This window comes from Mytilus galloprovincialis, chromosome 2, assembly GCF_965363235.1.
Source record: "Mytilus galloprovincialis chromosome 2, xbMytGall1.hap1.1, whole genome shotgun sequence".
Lineage (NCBI taxonomy): Eukaryota > Metazoa > Mollusca > Bivalvia > Mytilida > Mytilidae > Mytilus > Mytilus galloprovincialis.
Genome location: NC_134839.1, coordinates 26,625,146 through 26,652,550, shown reverse-complemented (window position 1 = coordinate 26,652,550; position 27,405 = coordinate 26,625,146). Strand labels below are relative to the sequence as shown.

Genomic DNA, 27,405 nt, shown 5'->3' with positions numbered 1-27,405 from the left:
TCAACTTTGTATTGTTTGGCTTTATAACTATTTTGATATGAGCGTCACTGATGAGTCTTATGTAGACGAAACGCGCGTCTGGCGTACTAAATTATAATCCTGGTACTTTTGATAACTATTTACACCACTGGGTCGATGCCACTGCTGGTGGACGTTTCGTCCCCGAGGGTATCAGCAGCTCAGTAGTCAGCACTTCTGTGTTGACATGAATATCAATAATGTGATCATTTTTATAAATTTCCTGATACAAAACTTTGAATTTTTCGAAAAACTAAGGATTTTCTTATCCCAGGAATAGATTACCTTAGCCGTATTTGGCACAACTTTTTGGAATTTTGGATACTCTATGCTCTTCAACTTTGTATTGTTTGGCTTTATAACTATTCTGATATGAGCGTCACTGATGAGTCTTATGTAGACGAAACGCGCGTCTGGCGTACTAAATTATAATCCTGGTACTTTTGATAACTATTTACACCACTGGGTCGATGCCACTGCTGGTGGACGTTTCGTCCCCGAGGGTATCAGCAGCTCAGTAGTCAGCACTTCTGTGTTGACATGAATATCAATAATGTGATCATTTTTATAAATTTCCTGATACAAAACTTTGAATTTTTCGAAAAACTAAGGATTTTCTTATCCCAGGAATAGATTACCTTAGCCGTATTTGGCACAACTTTTTGGAATTTTGGATACTCTATGCTCTTCAACTTTGTATTGTTTGGCTTTATAACTATTTTGATATGAGCGTCACTGATGAGTCTTATGTAGACGAAACGCGCGTCTGGCGTACTAAATTATAATCCTGGTACTTTTGATAACTATTTACACCACTGGGTCGATGCCACTGCTGGTGGACGTTTCGTCCCCGAGGGTATCAGCAGCTCAGTAGTCAGCACTTCTGTGTTGACATGAATATCAATAATGTGATCATTTTTATAAATTTCCTGATACAAAACTTTGAATTTTTCGAAAAACTAAGGATTTTCTTATCCCAGGAATAGATTACCTTAGCCGTATTTGGCACAACTTTTTGGAATTTTGGATACTCTATGCTCTTCAACTTTGTATTGTTTGGCTTTATAACTATTTTGATATGAGCGTCACTGATGAGTCTTATGTAGACGAAACGCGCGTCTGGCGTACTAAATTATAATCCTGGTACTTTTGATAACTATTTACACCACTGGGTCGATGCCACTGCTGGTGGACGTTTCGTCCCCGAGGGTATCAGCAGCTCAGTAGTCAGCACTTCTGTGTTGACATGAATATCAATAATGTGATCATTTTTATAAATTTCCTGATACAAAACTTTGAATTTTTCGAAAAACTAAGGATTTTCTTATCCCAGGAATAGATTACCTTAGCCGTATTTGGCACAACTTTTTGGAATTTTGGATACTCTATGCTCTTCAACTTTGTATTGTTTGGCTTTATAACTATTTTGATATGAGCGTCACTGATGAGTCTTATGTAGACGAAACGCGCGTCTGGCGTACTAAATTATAATCCTGGTACTTTTGATAACTATTATGATTTATACAACTCCCCCCCCCCCCAAAAAAAAAAATAAATATAAAATTGGTTTCATGTGTCCTTAATACCTAAATTTTTTTTAATTCAATTCAATTCAAAGTTCAATTCAAAGTTTATTGCCATATAAACTACAGTTTGTGACATATAACAACAACAAAAACAAATAAAGATAATAACTAAGTAACTCAATATATATACACATATTCAGGTAAATATTAAAGGGTCCTCAGTTCCATTGACTTTTTTATAAAGGATCCTAGTTTAGGGAGATACCATTTTATTTTTAGGGGGGGGGGGGGCTTGGATGAAATTTGAAAAAAATAGGCAGGACAGGATTTTTGAGTAAAAAAAATGCAGGATGAGACACTTGCAAAAAAATATCCAGGATGACAATTTATGTAAAAAAAAGTCAGGATAAACTAAAGAAAAAAATGCAGGACCAGATAGAGTGAAAAATAAAAAGGCAGGACAGAGATTACAACTAAAAAAAAATGCAGGACAAACATTTTCATCTTAGCCCCCCTCCCCCCATAAAAATCAAATGGTAGCTCCCTTATTCACCTGTGTTGGTGTTGATGGGTTAAGTTACTTAAGTATATATATAACTTTGTCATTGTCAGTGAGATTAGCAAATAAAATTACTTTCTCTGTTAATGCAATCAAAATATTTTAATCTAATATTTGAATTATGAGAACAATTTATTAACAAATGTTTCTCATGTAGCACTTTGCATTTTTTGCAAGGTCTCTCTTCGCAAGGAATTTTAAAATGCCTCCCTTTTTCAATTAATAATGAATGGTCACTGATTCTAAGTTTTGTAATTAATTTTCTAAATTCAAAGTTTGGGTTAGAGAGGTAAGGTTTGATCAATAGATTTGGCTCAAGTGCTTTATAAAAATTTAATTTACTTTTATCATCAATAGATGTTAGCTTATTTATCAACAGGTTGTTGTAGTATGAGTTTATTTGGGGTTTAATATAGCTTTTAATATTTTTTAATTGTTTTAAATTATCACAGGTTTTTAGTCTATCTATATCAATGTTGGATTCAGAAAGAATATCTTTTGCAAAAGTGAACCATGAATAGGTGCCACTAGAATCCAAAGATTTAGTTAATTGAAAAGATTCATGTAATAAGGGATTCAAATTTGAGGTGAAAAGCCTTGCTTAATACATAATAGTTTGGGTTTTTATATGACATTCAATAGGCAGTCTTCCCAATTTGTTCCTTGTACCAAAATTTGAGGCACTCTTGTTAGTGCCAAGGGTAAACTTACAATAACCAAGATGCAAGTTTTCTATTGGAGTCTTGTCAATAAGGGAGCTACCATTTGATTTTTATGGGGGGGGGGGGGGGGGGGGGGGGGCTAGGATGAAAAATTTTGTCCTGCTTTTTTATTTTGCACTCTATCCGGTCCTGGTTTTTTTTTTTAGTTTATCCTGACTTTTTTTACATAAATTGTCATCCTGACTTTTTTTTTTGCAAGTGTCTCATCCTGCGTTTTTTTTTACTCAAAACTCCTATTCTGCCTATTTTTTTCAAATTTCATCCTAGCCCCCCATAAAAATCAAATGGTAGGTCCCTAAAATTAAATGGGTCCACAATTTTTCCAGAAACCAAAGCTGTGTTTTTAGCCTTGAAATATGTTATATTTGAGTCCAAATATGTTATTTCAGAATTATAAGTCAATATAGGTCTCACTAAGGTGTCAAATACGATAGGAAGGATGCCTGCCAAGAGAATTAGTATATGAGAACAAAACCTTTTTTGCCTTTTTTTGTTAATTCAGCTGTACTATGACTGAGATTACCATTTGATTTAATCAGCAGACCCAAGTACGGATATTCTGAAACATTCTCTATTTTTTTGTTTTTATATACAAGTATAGATGTTTCAGGCTTTTGCTTTGTTGTTGAAAAGACCATACTTTTTGTTTTATTTATGTTTAGAGAAAGCTGCCAGTTTTCACAAAACATGGAAACTTTATTTAGACTATTTTGGAGACCCTCCTTAGATTCTGATAGTAAAAGCAGATCATCAGCAAACAGGACGGAGCCTACTTTACTATTTATAAGCTCCAATGGACTTGAGTTGTCATCTTCCAAACTTTTAGTGATATCATTTATAAAAATATTGAACAAAGTAGGACTTAATGAATCCCCTTGTTTCACACCTCTAGTAATGTCAAAATAGTCAGAAATGTGATCTTTATGTTTTAAAGAGGATTTTGTATTTAAATATTGTTGTTTTATTACTCAGTAAAAAGACTTTCCTACTCCCATTTTGCATAATTTATACAGAAGGGCTGTCCTCCATACAGAGTCAAATGGTCAATGAAGCATGCATATATTTTTTTATATAATGCAGCTTCATATGTATAGTCTAGACATTAAAGGACCGGTAACGGCTTGATTTCTATTACTGCTAACATTGTTTGATACATACGGGTATCTTTGTTATTGTTTTATCTGTACTTTAAAGGTGGAAATACTCATTAAACAATACGTTCCTGTTCTCCTGTTCAAATCTAGAACATTGTCATTGTTTTTCCTGCGTCAGATAATAATGATTTTGACTTAAATGATATGTTCATAGCAGATCTTTGATTGGCTCTGTTAAATTTAATTTGGACAGTTGCGAGATAGATTATTAAATAAACTATACATGTATATACTTCAGTGGTTGTCGTTTGTTTATGTGTTGCATATTTGTTTTTCGTTATCTTTTTTACATCAATAAGGCCGTTAGTTTTCTCGTTTGAATTGTTTTACGTTGTCTTATCGGGGCCCTTTATAGCTGACTATGCGGTATGTACTGACATTGTTACCACCGTCCCTCCATCGGAACATTAGTCAACAAAAAATTAAGCAGCGTCACAGAACAAATCAATTACACTACGAACTGTGACTGTAGGTAAAACATCAAGAACGTTTCGCATCTGTTTCACAACAAATAGCCCATTTGTATCAATGCCAGAAAGGCCACATGTGTTTTTAACACAAGGTGTTCAATGATGTTTTCCGGTTCATATAGACGATGAAACCTTAAAGACGGGACACATAAATATATCTTAAATGAGGAAAACATCATCACATTTAATTGTGTCCGATATTTATTTGGCTTCTTGACAGATTACGTGGCGTGGTACTCGTTGCGCATAAGGGGCGTTAACAATAAAACATAATCATTAGTGGTTTTGGTAAATAAAAACATCAATAGCCTTGGCCTTGTTTTTTGCAGGTATACCTGTTTAAGGTATGAAAATAGATGATGTGACGTATTTTCATGTACTAAAAGTATCATCTATCGGACTATTTAAAACATGATTTAGATATAGGAATATGTGGTGTGAGTGCCAATGAGACAACTCTCCATCCAAATAACAATTTAAAAATTAAACCATTATAGGTTAAAGTACGGCCTTCAACACGGAGCCTTGGCTCACACCGAACAACAAGCTATAAAGGGCCCCAAAATTACTAGTGTAAAACCATTCAAACGGGAAAACCAACGGTCTAATCTATATAAACAAAACGAGAAACGAGAAACACGTATATATTACATAAACAAACGACAACTACTGTACATCAGATTCCTGACTTAGGACAGGTGCAAACATTTGCAGCGGGATTAAACGTTTTAATGGGCCCAAACCTTCTCCCTTTTTCTGAAACAATAGCATAACATCACAACATAGAAAAACATACGATAAAATATCAATTGGCAGACTTAACTCAATCAAAAAACGTATGATTACACAATGAACGAATAAATTTGATCTGCGATATCTGAATACAAATGCATAGTTAATTAAATATTAGAGACAAACATTCATGACCAAAAGGCTAACAAACAAATTAATACATTTACCTATTTAATCGAATAAAAATAACTCCGGGGAAAATGGCACTAGCTCTTTAATCGTACGCCTACCCTAACTCGAAATGCGATTTTATTAAACTTTAATTTTCAATGTGACGTCTTTTACGAAACGTTAGTTTGGTTTGGGCAGAGACAATGAAACAAGTACATACAACACACGGACAACATTGACATCGATAATAAAACATGACTTGACTTTTCATATTTATAAACACAACGAGAAGATGAAACGACCAAATTATCATTTTATTAATTTTTCATTCCTTCCTGCTCACTGATGTTTAACTTGATACGTTAGCAGAGTTTACAAAATTTGGGACAGTATGTAGCTGCAGCCGGAGAATTGGGGGTACACAATGTTCCAGTAGCATTCAGGTCCCTACAATTTATGATAATTGAATCTTCGCATGGTTTTCCGACCGTGGTCGTAGCCGGTGGTGCCGTAGTCGTAGCCGGTGGTACCGTAGTCGTAGCCGGTGGTGCTGGAGTAAAGATAAATGATGGAGTTAAAGGAACTTGAACTGCTGGTACAGTTGTTGCTATGGTATTTTCTGGTTTAATCGATTGACCTCCATTTGTATTACTGTCTGAAATTTAATAGAAAAAGATTCTGAAACAAAAAAGGAGTGGAGTGCTCCTAACAACTATACATTCCTACAAAAATAGACAGCAAACAAGCAATACAAGTCCACTGGACAGCCTTACAGGATATGTAAGAGTAGATTTATTTACCTAGTCCCTCTTGGTCTTATCTTGGCTAGGGAACTGGATCTGAACCCTTGGCTAGCGAACTGACCCCTCCTCTCCTCTCCAAGAGAGAAAGTAACTTGATCTCCAAGAGAGGATGGAACTGGATCGTAACCCTTGGCTAGAATATGCGGTTATGATCACTCTGACCACCCTTAGAGTATGCCTTTGTAGATTTCTCTACCAAGAGATTCCCTGGCTAATGTAGTTTAGGGAGCAAGTTTTACTGTACCAAGTCAGGAATATGACAGTTGTTATCCATTCGTATGATGTGTTTGGACTTTTGATTTTGCCTTTTGATTTTTGATTTTCCTTTTTGAATTTTCCTCGGAGTTCAGTATTTTTGTGTGTTTACTTTTTATTTTTTATAGAGAAGAAACACTTACTTGTACATAAATATTTGTTACAGTTTGCATTCAGACAGCATTGATTGCACAACTGTGTACTTCTTTGATGTGGCACAAACTGATCAAGTAGTTCACATCTCTGGAAATATATTCTGATGTTACCATAGTATTGAAACTTTTTATATGTTACAGGGAACTTGTAAAATTTTTTAAAATCACTGAACTAATCAGTGATGGTGTTAAATCACTTACAGTTTCAGTGGTATTGTGAAGTCCCTGAAATTGTTAGGGATTTTACAAAATCACTGAAAATTTTGTAAAATCCCCGATTACAATAAAGTATAACATGCTTTTAGAAATAATAAATATAATATAAAAATAGACCAAATGAATGATCACTAATGATTTGGAAATACATGTGTTTATCAAACACTATGAGACAGAACTAGTGTATAATGATAATGACTAAATTGCATATAAACGGATATTTAGACAACTCTGAATTTACTTATTTTTACATGACAAGTTCGGGTGACATCCCTACCACTATAAGCTATTTATATTTGAATTTTCTTAACTATGCTGTACATGTCTTTAAGACATACATAATATTTTTGAAACCTCCTCATCTGATGAATACTGTATTTAACCATTTTTTTTTCAAATCTCCACATTGACGAACTTAACACATCATTTATTCATGCAAGTGCAAAACAAAGTATTACCAATAGTTTCTTTTGCACTTGCATGTTTATGAATATGTTCTAACCATGCAAAAATAAACAAAGTTTTACCTACTTTGGTCATATATCAGACATATCAGACTTTGTAATAGAATACATAAGTCTGATATATGACAATAATAATAATAAATAAAATTCTTTATTTAACGAAGGTAACACATTTAACAATTACATGTTAATCTTCCATGAGGCCTTCAAAAACTATTAATACAAATAGAAAACGGACAAAAAAGTAGGTAAAACTTTGTTCATTTTTGCATGGTTAGAACCATTTCATAAACATGCAAGTAAAAACAAAGTATTACTAGTATTACCTATAGTTTCTGTTGTCTTTTTTATTATAATTTTGTGAAGATAAACACTTATTTGCTTTTTAGATATCAATTTTCATGCAGTAATAAGATTGCTCTGATATGCATGTAATATTTTTGGATAACGTACCCTAACCTACTCAATTTCTTAACCCTTACACATGTGTTTTTATTCCCCTAATGACAGCAATCAACCTAATCTAATGTTCCGTTTTTATATTTGATTTTTAAAAAATCGATATAATTGGTTTGTTTTCTACAGTAATTTTACAGATTAACTATCATAATAAACAGTAACTTTCCTTCAAAGAAGGTAGTGATAAGAGGTTGTTTTGTCTTCTTTCTGTAGCTCATTGACAAAATATTCCAAAAAGTTTATCATATTTGCTATGGTTCCATATGTTGCACTTTAATTTTACCTCAATTATTTGAAGTAACTTTTGCTCTTGATTCCAAGACATTTGTGTCTGAGCAATTGTTCTACAGTATGTCAGTTCTTTTGTGCATGAATACCGCTCACTTAATATTTAAATAAAGACTAGATTAACCTCAAACTTATTGAGTGTTACCAGAGACATATAATATTTTATATGTCTCTGGTGTTTATAAACGTATTGTCTCTGGTGTTACTGTTGTAGTCTATTTTTCACAGAAATACTTAATAAAAATGACTGGATGCATTTTTGAAATTCCCTGAATTTAATCAGTGAATCTGTAAAAAGATCTAATTATTTCAGGGATTTTGTAAAATCACTAGTCAAATTTCGTCATTTTTTGAACATTTTAAAGAGTTCTCATCAAGTAACACTCCAATAGTCAATGACACACAGAGTATACAAGACACTACACAAGCAGAACTTGACCGTGTTATTACGCAGGACGAAATTTTGAAATGTATTTCCAAATTGAAACGTGGGAAAAGTCATGGAATTGACGGGATTCTGACCGAAATGTTAATTGAATATAAGGATGTGCTGATTCCGTTCTTAAAGGAAATGTTCAACAGGGTGTTGTCTCCTGGTTACTTTCCGACAACATGGTGTTGTCTCCTGGTTACTTTCCGACAACATGGTGTTGTCTCCTGGTTACTTTCCGACAACATAGACAGTTGCGATACTTGTTCCAGTTTTTGAAAAAGGCGATCTGTCTGATCCTGTAAACTATCGCGACATAAGTGTGGTTAATAATTTGACCAAATTGTTCACATCCATTATGAATACGAGATTATTACTTTGGTCCGATACCTATGACATTATTATTGATGCACAGTTTGGATTTCGGCCGGCGGCAGCAGTACAGTTGATGCGATTTTTAGTTTATTAACTGTCATTAAAAAAAACTTTCCAGTAAGAGTCGTTTGTATTGCTGTTTTGTAGACTACAAACAGGCGTTTTATACAATATGTAGACTGAATTTATTGTTGAAATAGTCAAAAATTGGTATAACAGGAAACTTTTTATCATTACTAAAATCAATGTATTCAAATGGGAAATCATGTGTACGAATTGATGGTTTTTATTCAGAGCAGTTCACGAGTACAGTTGGCTTATTGGAAGGGGGAGTACTCTCCCCAATCCTTTTTTCATTGTATGTGAACGATTTTGAAATGGAATTATTAAATAACGGTAATGTACCGTATGATGTACAGGAATTTTCTACATTTTTGCTTATGTCTGCCGATGATATGATACTATTTTCTGATTATGTAAAAGGTTTACAAGATATGTTAGACACACTTTTATTGTACACTCAAAAATGGGGTTTAGCTGTGAACAATGCTAAACAAAAATTATGGTGTTTAGAAATGGTGGTAATGTGAGGGTTGAAGAAACGTGGTATTTTGATGGTAGTGTTATTGACATTGTTGATGAATTTTGTTCTTTAGGTATTCTGTTGAATTATAACGGTAAATTTTTAAAAACTCAAAAACAATTAGCTGAGCAAGGCTGGAAAGCTGTATTTGCCTTGTAATCAAAAGTGTCATCATCCTTATATTTCAATGTTTTCATATATCTTAAATTTGTTTATGCTATGGAAGTGAGATATGGGGCTTTCATAAAGCTCCGAATATTGAAAAAGTTCAGCTAGATTTTTGCAAAAATATTTTAGGTGTCAAACAATGTATAACGATTGTAATGGTGTAATATGAGCTTGGTAGATATCCTTTGATATATTCTAGATTGTATAATATTATAAGATACTGGTTTTAATTGTATTTATTTATGATATATTTGTATTTGCATATATATTATATTTGTGCTGATGAGCATCATTTGCTGAAAGTAATAAAGAATTGAAAATGAATTAATATTTATAAGGCATTTGGTAGTATTGGTTGATTGAATGTTAACCACTTCCACTTCCGCAGAAATAGGACTATCATAATGACTAATCCTATAATAAATTCAATTACATATAAACAATGCAAATTTAAATGTTATGTTTAAATGTTGTATTAAGAGTTGCATATTTATATCCTTGATAAAATAATGTTTTCAGACTATTTTTCCTGGGAAATCAAATCCATGTCATAAATATTCCAAGGTAAAAACATCCATGCTCTTAATTTTAAAAGAAGAATGAAAATATTATGGTTTTTCTTATTAAATGTAAGTCCCCTGACAAATTTTAAGAGAAAATCATGTCCATGTTATCCAAATTCCTAGGAAAAATGTCCATGTCCTTTATTTTAAAAGGTACATTTTTTATAATCATCGAAACTCACTATTCATGTTTTAATCAGTGATTGGTAAAGAGTTGTGCATTCACATTTAATAGAATTTTTGTCCCCAGATTATTTTTCCTAAGAAATAATGTCCATGTCATTAATATTCCATAAAAAAGTCTATGTGCTCTTTATTTCAAAAGGTAAATTAAAATGTTATGTTTAATGGGGGTCTCATTGGGGAGTTCCGATCCCGGATCCCGCTTACTGTTTTGTCAGATTCCCGTATCCCGCTTACACGATGTATATAAGCAATTCTCATTTTTTGTCATTTCCCGGGTCCCGCAAGACCTCATTTCCCGTTTTCACGCCACAATAATTTAACTTTCACGAGTCACGCTTACAAAAATCGAGAATCCCGCGTCACGCTTAGAGCATCACTGAAGAGACATGTATTGTCGAAATGCGCATCTGGTGCAAGAAAATTGGTACCGTTAATTTTGTTACTACCACTGGGTCAATGCCTCTGCTGGTGGACTATTAGTCCCCGAGGGTATCATCAGCCCAGTAGCCAGTACTAGTAGCCAGTACTTCGATAGTGGCATGAAAATACGGATTTTTTTGTGTTATTAAAATTTGCTGTTACAAAATATTAGAAATTATTATAAATTAAGGAATTTATCTCCCTCATGCAAAGCTCTGATTCCTTTCACGGATTTGGCTATACTTTTTGGACCTTTTGGATTATAGCTTTTATATAAGCTTTGGATTTCAAATATTTTGGCCACGAGCATCACTGAAGAGACATGTATTGTCGAAATGCGCATCTGGCGCAAGAAAATTAGTACCGTTAATTTTATTAGACCCCAATGAGACCCACTTTAATATTGTTTAACAATTTTCGAAGGATAGCATCGATGTGCATGTCATTAACGTCACTAGGTAATAACATACATGTCTTCTATTTTAATAGGAAACATAATGACACTTTCCAATCAAAGACCCCCCCCCCCCCCCCCCATTTTGAATGATTTTTATAAACAAGAAAACCAGTGGCGAATCCAGGGGGAGGGTTCCGGGGGTTGAAACCCCCTTTTTTTGGACGATCAATGCATTTGAAGGGGGCATACAGCTGGACCCCCCCCCCCCCCCTTTTCAAATGGCTGGATCCGCCACTGAAAACTAATAAAAAACAAGTCTTGGAACAATTTTTCCTAGGATAATGAGTACCAGACATATTTTACTAGCTACGGGTATGGACTTATTTACCTAGGAACATTTGTCCTAGTAGGACTTCTTTTCCTAGTAAAATCATGGAAATGGACTTGATTAACGACAAAAAATGTCTGGCAGACACATTTTACTACTGGACCAAACTTACTGTTACAAGAACTCACTTGCAGTCGGATATGGCAATTAAAATATTGTTAATGTGAAAGTTGCATATGAACGCCGGCAGATCGGAAACATACTGGGTATTTGAAAGGAATGCAAAGCAAAAGTTTGTTTACCAACCTTTGTCTTTTCACATCCCAAACTGTATCTTCTTTCAAGCTTGGCATTCACAAATTCTTGTGTAAAACACATCTGTTAAAATAAGTAAAAGGTTAATTTTATGGTAACTTTTCTAAAAATAAAACCACCGTTAATTTCATATCAAAGTATATTTACACAAATTATATAGATATAGGAAGATGTGGTGTGAGTGCCAATGAGACAACTCTCCATCCAAATAACAATTTAAAAAGTAAACCATTATAGGTTAAAGTACGGCCTTCAACACGGAGCCTTGGCTCACACCGAACAACAAGCTATAAAGGGCCCCAAAATTACTAGTGTAAAACCATTCAAACGGGAACACCAACGGTCTAATCTATATAAACAAAATGAGAAACGAGAAACACGTATATATTACATAAACAAACGACAACTACTGTACATCAGATTCCTGACTTAGGACAGGTGCAAACATTTGCAGCGGGATTAAACGTTTGAATGGATCCAAACCTTCTCCCTTTTTCTGAAACAATAGCATAACATCACAACATTGAAAAACATACGATAAAATATGTATGTATAATCTTAAAGAATTACAAACTTCAGATTTGCTAAAAAATAAAAAATAAAATACCTCATCCGTTGAACATACTCCCGAAGTTTTACAATCTAGAGGGCTAGCGACATCAGGACATTTTAAGCAGATATGTGAAGGGCCACCTGGAAAGAGAAGATAAACAACATGTTACAAAATACCACTACTTTCGAACAAAGAAAAAAGAACTCGATACTATACTTAAAATTGTGGAACAAAACTTTTACATGCAAGCAAACTAAACATGGGTTGTTGGGTTTGTCTAAAAATCTTATGGCTGATAGATCTTGGCCTATTGAACAATGTTACCCAATGCTTGTTGATGGATCAAAACTTCGGGTGCAATTTATAAACTAGATACCCTTGGGATAGTTCAGTTAAACTTTGAAGGCATTTGACCTAGTAGTTCCAGAGTGGATGATCCTTGAAAAGTTTAAGTTGACGACGACAGACGACGACGGACACCAAGTGATGGTATAAGCTCAAATGGGGCGTTTTGGACCCGGTGAGCTTATAACAGGGAGATATTAAAGTGATGATATTAATACTTTGTTTTGCAAGGAGACGAAAGACTACAACGTATGTTTATATTTGAAATGTGACATGTTATTACTAATATTTAAAAACATATACGACAAAGATATCAAATGTTATATTGAATTACATAGAGAAAGTCAATTATGTTTTTTTTATAGATTGTTCATTAAATAAGAAGATTTAGTGTGAATGCCAATGAGACAACTCTCCAGCAGAGACCACCTGACATAGAATGTAACAAACATAGATCAACATAAAGCCTTCAACAATGAGCAAATCCCATATTGCATAGTAAGCTATAAAAATGTTAAACAATTCTAACGAGAAAATTAACGTCAAAAGATATGAATAGAACAATAAACGAAAACCAAATATAATACACAGCAACAACAACATCAACATATTTTCAGCAAAATGCCTTGAGTATGTAGGTAAAGACCCACTGAAGACCCATTGGGGGCCTTTAGCTGTTGTATGCTCTTTGGTCGGGTTGTTGTCTCTTTGATACATTTCCCATTTCCAATTCTCAATTTACTCTATAAAGGTTATATACTTGGTGAGCTTGCATGCTAGTTGAACCGTGTGGTTCAGTTTTATACTTACTGTTCGGGTGTGTGTGGTTAGGTTTTATAAATTACCATTCGTGTGTGTGTGGTTATGTTTTAGACGTACCGTTCGGGTGTGTGTGGTTATGTTTTATACTTACCGTTTGGATGTATGTGCTTATGTTTTAGACTTACCGTTGGGTGTGTGTCGGGTTGTGTTTTAGACTAACCGTTCAGGTGTGTGTGGAAAGGGTTTAGACTTACCGTTCAAGTGTGTGTGGTTCATTTTTATACTTACTGATCGGGTGTGTGTGGTTATGTTTTATAAATTACCGTTCGTGTGTGTGTGGTTATGTTTTAGACGTACCGTAAGGGTGTGTGTGGTTATGTTTTAGACTTACCGTTCGGATGTATGTGCTAATATTTTAGACTTACCGTGTGAGTGTGTCGGGTTGTATTTTAGACTAACCGTTCAGGTGTGTGTGGTTAGTTTTTAGACCTACTGTTCGGTTGTGTGTGGTTATGTTTTAGACTTACCGTTTGGGTGTGTGTGTTTATGTTTAGACTTACCATGTGGGTGTGTGGGGTTGTGTTTTAGACTTACCGTTTGGGTGTGTGTGGTTATGTTTTAGACTTACCGTTCGGGTGTGTGTGGTTAGGTTTTAGACTTACCATGTGGGTGTGTGTGGTTAGGTTTTAGACTTACCGTTCGGGTGTGTGTGGTTAGGTTTTAGACTTATCGTTTGAGTGTGTGTGGTTAGGTTTTAGACTTACCGTTCGGGTGTGTACATGATTGATTATTACATTTGTCTGTAGTACAACATTTCTCACAAACATGTAACTGTCCAGTTCTCTTCCCAAAACCTTCTTGGTCTGCTACTTTACACAACTATAAAAAGGACAACTTGATAATAACCAGTCAAACTATAAATTAGAATATAGATAATGTGTCCGTGTTACAGGAGTATCTTCACCAGACATAACTTAATGTCCTCAATGTATACACAGCTAAAATTGGTTTTCAGTCGGCATACAACTATTTAATGAAAAAGCAAAGCCAAAGTACCTGATATTATAGAGTTTAAAAAAAAAGTATTATTGTTCGTGTTTGATTTTTCAAGACCTGAGAAAGGCAGACATCTTTATTCGTGTATATTTTACCCTGGTTTGTTCAATAAACACATACACATAATGCAAAGTTTAGTACAGGGAGATAAATCATTCAATCATTCACTAACTCATCCGAGCAATCAATCTATCAATCTATCAATCTATAAATCATTTAAAAATTAATAAAAACAATTAACCAATCAATAAGTCAGTCGAATAGTTAATAGACCAATCGATCAACTAATAAATCAGTCGATCAATCAATAAATCATTCCGTCAATCAACAAATCAGTCAATCAATCAACAAATCAATCAACAAATCAGTCGATCAATCAACAAATCAGTCAATAAATCAGTCGATCAATCAACAAATCAGTCAATAAATTAATCAATAAATCAGTCAATCAATCAATAGATCAGTCGATCAATCAACAAATCAGTCAATCAATCAACAAATCAGTCAATAAATCAACAAATCAGTCAATAAATCAATCGATCAATCAATAAATCAGTCAATCAATCAATCAATCGATCAATCAATAAATCAATCGATCAATCAATAAATCAGTCAATCAATCAATCGATCAATCAATAAATCAGTCAATCAATCAATAAATCAGTCAATCAATCAACAAATCAGTCGATCAATCAATAAAGCAGTCGATCAATCAATAAATCAGTCAATCAATCAATCAACAAACCAGTAATCTAATCAATAAATCAGTCCATCAATCAATGGTGTCTTCTCATTTATCCAACTTTTTAAAATAAGGCATTCTCATTTAGCCAACTTTTTATTTTTATTAATTATTGGGTTGTTTGTTTAGTAATAATATGGTGTCTTTATAAAATTTGACTGTAAATTTGTTCCTGTATGTTTTTATATTATCTAAAAAATATTATATAAAAAATAGGCGATAGTAAACTTGTTACATTTTATTTTTAAATAAAATTTAGTTTATATTAAATAATAAATAAATGTTTCATCAATTATACAGAAGAAACCCACAAATCAGATGCTTTTGATTTTGTTTATATATTTACATATATCTACTAAAACACACCCGCGAAATCGTTTAAATCTGCGAAAATAAAGTGTATTTGCTTTTTACTATCTATTCTTTGTTCACTAATCAATCCACGGTGGTCATTGATATATTATATAGATCCTCTCTATTTAATATACTTAGTGACGGTCACCTGATGAATTTTTGTAAAAGATTTTATGACTGGGGAATTTCAGAAAAGGTATCAAAAGTTATAGGTACTTTGGGACAGGACCATTGTTTTTTTTTCTAGCCCTGCTCCTGCTTTTTTTCCCCAAAAAGCACATTTTTTTCTATTAATTTCAATAATGTAAGCGTTTATCTGTATATTATGAACATTCATTACTAGAAATAAACTTATAATGTAGAGAGTCTTATAACAACAACACTTTAGGTACTGCTGCAGAAATTTTATTGACCTCTGGCCAGGGAAAGCTAGCGAAATAGTACGGAACTGTTTGTTATTTATAAATAAACTTGTAATTTTATATCCGGACGCCTTTATTTTCGTTTTTCTCCAAAAATAACACAAACGGAATAATCATAAGAGAGGATGTGAATGTGACTATTTGTGGTACCTACAGAATGTTTAATAGTATTGATATATGTTGTTTGAATTTTGTTCTGTTCAGTCTTTGTGTAGTAAAACGTATTCAACTTATATTTTGTCCCATTTGGATCATTTGGTCAGAAAAACAGAAAAAAGTACGAATGAAGAGGATCTATAACACAAAAAAAGCTCCATCTCATTGACAAATCTCTTCATGAATAAAAGTGCAACTGATATTTTTCTATCTAGTTCACATTTTAATTAACAGTTAAAAAACTTAAAAATACTTTCAAATGATTACATTAATTAACTTAATGTCAGTTGCACATTTTAACATGCTATGCTAAATAATACTACAGAAAATTTAATCCGGGTATAATTTTCAGTCTTATTTTTCACCTGTCATTCAACCCAAACTCTAATTGAAAAACCCTTTGTTCTTGATTACCTTTGATCTCATCTATCCAACTTTTTTTTTTTACCTTTACAACCTAAAATTTTAAAAAGTTGGATAAATGAGAATGAACCTAATCAATAGATCAGTCGATCAATCAATAAATCAGTCAATCAATCAATAAATCAGTCGATCAATCAATAAACCAGTTGATCAATCAATACATCAGTTGATCAGTCAATCAATCAATAGATCAGTCGATCAATCAACAAATCAGTCGACCAATCAACAAACCAATCAATCAATCAATAAATAAATCAGTCGATCAATCAATAGATCAGTAAATCAATCAACAAATCAGTTAGTCAATCCGATACAGTTTTAAGTATGTAAAGCTAACCGAGTCGTTTACGTTTTTATTGTTTTCCTTTGCATTAAAATTTTTTTTAATTTTATTGTGTGCGTGCTCCCTGAATTTATGAAAAACAAACACAATAGATGAATAAAGAAAAGGATAAAACAATTTTAATAAAATATTTATACTGACCTGGCTAGATTTACATCCAACGTTATAAAATACGTATAAATTATCATCTATCACTTGTTCTGTATAGCATTGCTAGAGGAGGGAAAAGATAAATGAAATCATGTATGTAGTAGTTCATAGTCTAGTTTATATTGTTCTGTATAGCATTGCTAGAGGAGGGAAAAGATAAATGAAATCATGTATGTAGTAGTTCATAGTCTAGTTTATATTGTTCTGTATAGCATTGCTAGAGGAGGGAAAAGATAAATGAAATCATTTATGTGGTAGTTCATAGTCTAGTTGTTCTGTATAGCATTGCTAGAGGAGGGAAAAGATAAATGAAATCATGTATGTAGTAGTTCATAGTCTAGTTTATATTGTTCTGTATAGCATTGCTAGAGGAGGGAAAAGATAAATGAAATCATGTATGTAGTAGTTCATAGTCTAGTTTATATTGTTCTGTATAGCATTGCTAGAGGAGGGAAAAGATAAATGAAATCATTTATGTAGTAGTTCATAGTCTAGTTGTTCTGTATAGCATTGCTAGAGGAGGGAAAAGATAAATGAAATCATTTATGCAGTAGTTCATAGTCTAGTTGTTCTGTATAGCATTGCTAGAGGAGGGAAAAGATAAATGAAATCATTTATGCAGTAGTTCATAGTCTAGTTGTTCTGTATAGCATTGCTAGAGGAGGGAAAAGATAAATGAAATCATGTATGTAGTAGTTCATAGTCTAGTTGTTCTGTATAGCATTGCTAGAGGAGGGGAAAGATAAATGAAATCATTTATGTAGTAGTTCATAGTCTAGTTGTTCTGTATAGCATTGCTAGAGGAGGGGAAAGATAAATGAAATCATTTATGTAGTAGTTCATAGTCTAGTTGTTCTGTATAGCATTGCTAGAGGAGGGGAAAGATAAATGAAATCATTTATGTAGTAGTTCATAGTCTAGTTGTTCTGTATAGCATTGCTAGAGGAGGGGAAAGATAAATGAAATCATTTATGTAGTAGTTCATAGTCTAGTTGTTCTGTATAGCATTGCTAGAGGAGGGGAAAGATAAATGAAATCATGTATGTAGTAGTTCATAGTCTAGTTTATATTGTTCTGTATAGCATTGCTAGAGGAGGGGAAAGATAAATGAAATCATTTATGCAGTAGTTCATAGTCTAGTTGTTCTGTATAGCATTGCTAGAGGAGGGGAAAGATAAATGAAATCATGTATGTAGTAGTTCATAGTCTAGTTGTTCTGTATAGCATTGCTAGAGGAGGGGAAAGATAAATGAAATCATTTATGTAGTAGTTCATAGTCTAGTTAATATTGTTCTGTATAGCATTGCTAGAGGAGGGGAAAGATAAATGAAATCATGTATGTAGTAGTTCATAGTCTAGTTGTTCTGTATAGCATTGCTAGAGGAGGGGAAAGATAAATGAAATCATTTATGTAGTAGTTCATAGTCTAGTTGTTCTGTATAGCATTGCTAGAGGAGGGGAAAGATAAATGAAATCATTTATGTAGTAGTTCATAGTCTAGTTTATATTGTTCTGTATAGCATTACTAGAGGAGGGGAAAGATAAATGAAATCATGTATGTAGTAGTTCATAGTCTAGTTTATATTGTTCTGTATAGCATTGCTAGAGGAGGGGAAATATAAATGAAATCATGTATGTAGTAGTTCATAGTCTAGTTTATATTGTTCTGTATAGCATTGCTAGAGGAGGGAAAAGATAAATGAAATCATGTATGTAGTAGTTCATAGTCTAGTTTATACAAAAAAAGTGAAACTTAAAAGATTGCTTATTATATTTTGCACACGAATCACATTAACCGTTTACATCCATCGTGTTCAATGATTGAACACATTAACCGGTTACATCCATCGTTCTCAATGATTGAACACATAAACCACACAAACCGGTTACATCAAGCCTACTCAATGATTGACCACACGAACAACATACATGGACGACGCAAACCGGTTATATCCTTGATATTCAATGATTGAACACATAAACCCCACAATTCGGTTACATCAAGCCTACTCAATGATTGACCACATGAACAACATACATGAACGACGCAAACCGGTTATATCCTTGCTATTCAATGATTGAACACATGACCCACCAAACCAATTACACAACTCATACTCAATTATTGAATACATGAACAACACAAACCAGTTACACCACTCATACTCAATGATGGAATACATGAACAACACTTATCGGGTACACCACTCATAATGACTGAATACATGAACCACAGAAACCGGTTACACCACTCATACTCAATTATTGAATACATAAACCACAAAAACCGGTTACACCACTCATAAACAATGATTGTATACATGAACCAAACCAGTTACATCGCTCATACCCAATGATGGAATTCATGAATCACACAAACTGTTACACAACACATACTCAAATATTGAATACATGAACAACACAAACCAGTTACACCACTCATACTCAATTATTGAATACATGAACCACAAAAAAACGGTTACACCACTCATAATCAATGAATCATTACATGAACCACAACACACTACGGGTACACCACTCATAAACAATGATTGTATACATGAACCACAAAAACCGGTTACACTACTCATACTTAATGATTGAATATATGAACCACACAAACCGGTTACACCACTCATACTCAATTATTGAATACATAAACCACAAAAACCGGGTACACCACTCATAAACAATGATTGTATACATGAACCACAAAAACCGGTTACACCACTCATACTCAATTATTGAATACATAAACCACAAAAACCGGGTACACCACTCATAAACAATGATTGTATACATGAACCAAACCAGTTACACCGCTCATACTCAATGATGGAATTCATGAATCACAAAATCCGGTTACATCACACATACTCAATGATTGAATACATAACCACACAAACCAGTTACACCACTCATACACAATAATTGAATACATGAACCACACAAACCAGTTACGCAACTCATACTCAATGATTGAAAACGCGAAGCACACAAACAAATTACATCACTCATACTCAATGATTGAATACATGAAACACACAAACCGGTTACAGCATTTATACTCGATGATTGAATTAACGAACCACACAAACCGGTAACACCACACATACTCAATGATTGAATACATGAACAACACAAATCAGTACCACTCATACTCAATGATTGAATACATGAACCACAAAATCCGGTTACATCACTCATACTCAATGATTGAATACATGAACCACACAAACCGGTTTCACCATTCATACTCATTGATTGAATACATGAACCCCACAAACCGGTTACAGCATTCATACTCACTGATTGAATACATGAACCACACAAACCGGTAACACCACACATACTCAACGATTGAATACATGAACCACACAAACCAGTTAAACCACTCATACTCAATAATTGAATACATGTACCACACAAACAAGTTACATCACTCATACTCATGGATTGAATACATGAACCACACAAACCGGTTACAGCATTCATACTCACTGATTGAATACATGAACCACACAAACCGGTAACACCACACATACTCAATGATTGAATACATGAACCACACAAACCAGTTAAACCACTCATACTCAATAATTGAATACATGTACCACACAAACAAGTTACATCACTCATACTCAATGATTGAATACATGAACCACACAAACCAGTTAAACCACTCATACTCAATAATTGAATACATGTACCACACAAACAAGTTACATCACTCATACTGAATGATTGAATACATGAACCACACAAACCAGTTAAACCACTCATACTCAATAATTGAATACATGTGCCACACAAACAAGTTACATCACTCATACTCAATGATTGAAAACATGAACCACACAAACCAGTTAAACCACTCATACTCAATAATTGAATACATGTACCACACAAACAAGTTACATCACTCATACTCAATGATTGAATACATGTACCACACAAACCAGTTAAACCACTCATACTCAATGATTGAATACATGTACTACACAAACAAGTTACATCACTCATACTCAATGATTGAATACATGAACCACACAAACCAGTTAAACCACTCATACTCAATAATTGAATACATGTACCACACAAACAAGTTACATCACTCATACTCAATGATTGAATACATGAACCACACAAACCAGTTAAACCACTCATACTCAATAATTGAATACATGTGCCACACAAACAAGTTACATCACTCATACTCAATGATTGTATACATGAACCACAAAAACCGGTTACACCACTCATACTCAATTATTGAATACATAAACCACAAAAACCGGGTACACCACTCATAAACAATGATTGTATACATGAACCAAACCAGTTACACCGCTCATACTCAATGATGGAATTCATGAATCACAAAATCCGGTTACATCACTCATACTCAATGATTGAATACATAACCACACAAACCAGTTACACCACTCATACACAATAATTGAATACATGAACCACACAAACCAGTTACGCAACTCATATTCAATGATTGAAAACATGAAGCACACAAACAAATTACATCACTCATACTCAATGATTGAATACATGAAACACACAAACCGGTTACAGCATTTATACTCGATGATTGAATTAACGAACCACACAAACCGGTAACACCACACATACTCAATGATTGAATACATGAACAACACAAATCAGTACCACTCATACTCAATGATTGAATACATGAACCACAAAATCCGGTTACATCACTCATACTCAATGATTGAATACATGAACCACACAAACCGGTTTCACCATTCATACTCATTGATTGAATACATGAACCACACAAACCGGTTACAGCATTCATACTCACTGATTGAATACATGAACCACACAAACCGGTAACACCACACATACTCAACGATTGAATACATGAACCACACAAACCAGTTAAACCACTCATACTCAATAATTGAATACATGTACCACACAAACAAGTTACATCACTCATACTCATTGATTGAATACATGAACCACACAAACCGGTTACAGCATTCATACTCACTGATTGAATACATGAACCACACAAACCGGTAACACCACACATACTGAATGATTGAATACATGAACCACACAAACCAGTTAAACCACTCATACTCAATAATTGAATACATGTGCCACACAAACAAGTTACATCACTCATACTCAATGATTGTATACATGAACCACAAAAACCGGTTACACCACTCATACTCAATTATTGAATACATAAACCACAAAAACCGGGTACACCACTCATAAACAATGATTGTATACATGAACCAAACCAGTTACACCGCTCATACTCAATGATGGAATTCATGAATCACAAAATCCGGTTACATCACTCATACTCAATGATTGAATACATAACCACACAAACCAGTTACACCACTCATACACAATAATTGAATACATGAACCACACAAACCAGTTACGCAACTCATATTCAATGATTGAAAACATGAAGCACACAAACAAATTACATCACTCATACTCAATGATTGAATACATGAAACACACAAACCGGTTACAGCATTTATCCTCGATGATTGAATTAACGAACCACACAAACCGGTAACACCACACATACTCAATGATTGAATACATGAACAACACAAATCAGTACCACTCATACTCAATGATTGAATACATGAACCACAAAATCCGGTTACATCACTCATACTCAATGATTGAATACATGAACCACACAAACCGGTTTCACCATTCATACTCATTGATTGAATACATGAACCACACAAACCGGTTACAGCATTCATACTCACTGATTGAATACATGAACCACACAAACCGGTAACACCACACATACTCAACGATTGAATACATGAACCACACAAACCAGTTAAACCACTCATACTCAATAATTGAATACATGTACCACACAAACAAGTTACATCACTCATACTCATTGATTGAATACATCAGTTAAACCACTCATACTCAATAATTGAATACATGAACCACACAAACCGGTAACACCACACATACTGAATGATTGAATACATGAACCACACAAACCAGTTAAACCACTCATACTCAATAATTGAATACATGTACCACACAAACAAGTTACATCACTCATACTCAATGATTGAATACATGAACCACACAAACCAGTTAAACCACTCATACTCAATAATTGAATACATGTACCACACAAACAAGTTACATCACTCATACTCAATGATTGAATACATGTACCACACAAACCAGTTAAACCACTCATACTCAATAATTGAATACATGTACCACACAAACAAGTTACATCACTCATACTCAATGATTGAATACATGAACCACACAAACCAGTTAAACCACTCATACTCAATAATTGAATACATGTACCACACAAACAAGTTACATCACTCATACTCAATGATTGAATACATGAACCACACAAACCAGTTAAACCACTCATACTCAATAATTGAATACATGTACCACACAAACAAGTTACATCACTCATACTCAATGATTGAATACATGTACCACACAAACCAGTTAAACCACTCATACTCAATGATTGAATACATGTACCACACAAACAAGTTACATCACTCATACTCAATGATTGAATACATGAACCACACAAACCAGTTAAACCACTCATACTCAATAATTGAATACATGTACCACACAAACAAGTTACATCACTCATACTGAATGATTGAATACATGAACCACACAAACCAGTTAAACCACTCATACTCAATAATTGAATACATGTGCCACACAAACAAGTTACATCACTCATACTCAATGATTGAATACATGTACCACACAAACAAGTTACATCACTCATACTCAATAATTGAATACATGTACCACACAAACCAGTTAAACCACTCATACTCAATAATTGAATACATGTACCACACTAACAAGTTACATCACTCATACTCAATGATTGAATACCTGAACCACACAAACCAGTTAAACCACTCATACTCAATAGTTGAATACATGAACCACACAAACAAGTTACATCACTCATACTCAATAATTGAATACATGAACCACTCAAACCAGTTACATCACTCATACTCAATAATTGAATACACGAACCACACTAACAAGTTACATCACTCATACTCAATGCTTGAAAACATGAAACACACAAACAAATTACATCACTCATACTCAATGATTGAATACATGAACCACACAAACCGGTTGCACTACTCATACTCAATGATTTAATACATGAACCACGTGCACACAAACTGATTACATCCTTTATACTTAAAGATTGGACACATGAACCACACAAACCAATTACACCACTCATACTCAATGATTGAATAGAATAGAATAAGTTTAACCTAACTCAGTTAGTCTATTAAGTAAAAAATATACTATCGCAATTCATATAATGTTTAGCTTTACATATTGTATTATTGTAAAAGCTGTATGTGAACAAAACCTGTAGTATTTGTGTTGCATTCATCGTTTTGTCATTTGTTAAGCGTTGGTTTTCCACGTTTAATTGTTTCACCTTTCTTCGTGACCATTACAAATACATGGTATTTACGGTGGTTTTTTTTTATTATTAAAGGCAATTATGTTATTAGGACTCTGTCTCAATTTATCAGTATGCCCACACATCCGTGTATCCATTTTCCCCTCTGAAACATATCCCTATTTTCCGTGGAAGTCTTTATTTCCCTCATTGTATCCATGTCGACCAACTTTGCAGAAAACCCTATAGTATTAGTTATAAACTAATGCTCCTCATGAATACGTACGAAATATTTGCCACTGTACGTAAAAAAGGCAAGCATCTATCAATCAATTAATGCGTTTATCCATTGGAAAACTTTATTACTATTTGTACATATCTAAATACTAGCTATAACTGATTCCAATGTACACAAACCATCGAAGACTACGTACCTCTCCTGGTGAACACTGAATGGTCTGGATACAATACCTGGGTTCAAACACTCCTTGACATGAAAGACATCGTAAACCTTAACATACAGAAAAATATATGTTACTTCAAATCAAATGAAAAAAACTGATACGATCAGCGAAAATGCTGATACAACTAGAGACGAATCCAGGGTGTCGACTGTTGCATGTGACAGCTCCTTGCCAAACACATTATCAAATTGTCAGAAATAAAATAAAATGTGAATTTTAAGATACCCTTGAAATCCATTCGTGAATTCGCAGACTAACAAATTTAAAGACATTTAGAAGTCCCCCTAAAAAAAACAGTGTATAAAAAGTTAAATCATGTGCTTTAATTTGTTACTCTTTCAGCAGGAAAAACTTGCGTTGGTTATCCCTTTTTGTCTTCATCCACGGTACATGATAAGATGAATTTTCAATAAACATTTCAAATGTTCCAATTTAAAAAAAACAAAACAATACATGAATTATGAAAATGACAGAGAAATTGGATAGCAAAATGTAGATGCAACGATTATATTAATTAACAAGTATGGCCTTTTTACGAAGAAACATATTTTGGAATTTGTACCGTTCAAAAGAAAATGAAATATTTGACTTTCAGTCGAAGATGTACAATTATTGCGTATCCGATGTAGATATTTTGAGGCGAGGATGTATGGAGTTTCGTAAAATTATGATTGATGTGACATCTGTAAAAGACACTAACGAAAAAGGCGAAATAATAACGCACGCCGAAGGTATAGATCCGTTTAATTACATCACGATTGCTTCTGTCTGTCAAGCCATCTAACGGCAACTGTTCCTAGAGGAAGAATATGAAACGTGTGTGACGGATTTAACCCAGAACACAGATCTCAAGTGTCCCTGAAAATTTGTGAACGGTTCACTTCAAGTGCAATTACCTGACGGTGAATGGGTATTAAAGGAAACGATAGATACGTCTAATGCGTATACAATTGGAAGAACAGTTTTCGTTAAAAGTCCCATTGCAGTAGTTCCGTCAGAGGGTTACGTATCAAGAGACAATTTCAGTAAAGTGTCAATTACAATGGTTGAAATGGACAATGGAGCGTGGTAGACGGTCAGGAAAACCTCAAAATTATGGAATGGGCTCCTTATTTTAATTTTCTTATTGTGACTTTCACAACAGACTTAAGCTTACCAATTGCTTCCGGATATACAGCAGCTGTAAAACAAGACAAAAACGCCTTTATATCACTATATTATTGCTACAAATTTAATCATTATAAACAAACAATTGAATGCCCACAGAGCTATAAAATTTGGTAATAGCATAAGAAGTTATGTAATGTAAGAAGGTGAGATTGTCATATCAAATGTCTTTGGACTTGTTTTCAGGAACTGTAAGAATACGTTTGATAAAGCTTCACCCAGTATTGTGCTTCCGTTCTTCCGTTTGACTGTCTCACACTAGTTTATATATTTCCGGTCAGAATGGGGGATTTAAGTCCGCTGCCACAATCTCTGCTTTTTTGGAATCCTATTGGAATATTAAATATTCTAATTCCTATTGGAATATTAGATATTCTTATTCCTATTGGAATGATAAATATTTTCATTCCTGTTCTTAGTACTCGAAAAACTATAGTTTATTCTTACTTATTACTAATGTGGTTTCCCGTGTCAGAGGAAATTCCTGGCTATAAGAACTTTTCGAAACATATGAAATAGGCAAAAGCAAGTTCGTCGATTTCGACGGTATACCGACGCTTTAAAGTAGTTCTTTTTGCGTGTGTTTGTGTGTATTTGTTGTTGGTCGAAAAGGTACCCCGATTTACAAAATTTTATTTAATCTCTTGAGAAATTAAGGACAACAAAACTAACAGAGTGTCAGAAACGAATCGTGGCATATACTAAGACTAACTTCACTGTGCATCCTAATTTTCAATACTGTATTCATTGTAAAAATGATAATGTTGTTCATTTGGTGAGTGGCTTCTGTCTTTCATGGACTTGTAGCTTCATTATTTATTTTAGAATTAGTCAGTTGTTAGTTTATCAGTTATAGTTTGTTCGTTTGTTTTGCGTAGTTTGTTAGGTGTAAATAAACGTAAGAAAGTCACTTACCGAGAAAGAGAAGCACGTATTTCAAATCCATGTCTTTGAACGAAAGTGATAAGAGAAGTTTAACTAGGACAATATTACTATCTGTATAATTCTTAATCAAAAATTACTGTCAGGTAAATATCTCGATAAAATACCTGAAATTTGGCATTTCAACTTCAGATACGTATAAATAAAAACAATTGTTTGACTTATCTTTACTTTTGAAAATAAGGAAACAAAGAGTCGTCTTCGATTTAATTTAATGACATAGAAATAAATTAACTGGTACTTTAATTTAGGGACGACATCAAAAGTTCAATATAGGATAAAAACT

At 33.7% G+C, this 27,405-nt stretch overlaps 1 protein-coding gene across 1 annotated transcript; it reads right to left on the bottom strand.

Annotated features, from left to right (window-relative positions):
* Positions 1-5,645: 5,645 nt before the first annotated feature.
* LOC143063268 (uncharacterized) lies at positions 5,646-27,133 on the bottom strand. The gene is made up of 9 exons (XM_076235312.1): positions 27,093-27,133; positions 26,167-26,190; positions 24,981-25,057; positions 17,055-17,126; positions 14,182-14,296; positions 12,365-12,450; positions 11,749-11,820; positions 6,554-6,653; positions 5,646-6,007 (listed from the first exon to the last, which is right to left on the bottom strand). The coding sequence occupies exons 1-9, from the start codon at positions 27,121-27,123 to the stop codon at positions 5,715-5,717; spliced, it is 870 nt and encodes a 289-aa protein (XP_076091427.1). The 5' UTR covers positions 27,124-27,133; the 3' UTR covers positions 5,646-5,714.
* Positions 27,134-27,405: the final 272 nt, after the last annotated feature.

Excerpts from the sequence above, each read along its gene's own strand:
- LOC143063268 (XM_076235312.1), bottom strand. The coding sequence starts at position 27,123 with ATGGATTTGAAATACGTGCTTCTCTTTCTCG. Across the intron at positions 14,297-17,054 it reads TTGGATGTAAATCTAGCCAG|TTGTGTAAAGTAGCAGACCA; the intron begins GTCAGTATAAAT and ends TCCTTTTTATAG. Across the intron at positions 12,451-14,181 it reads ATCATGTACACACCCGAACG|GTGGCCCTTCACATATCTGC; the intron begins GTAAGTCTAAAA and ends TTCTCTTTCCAG.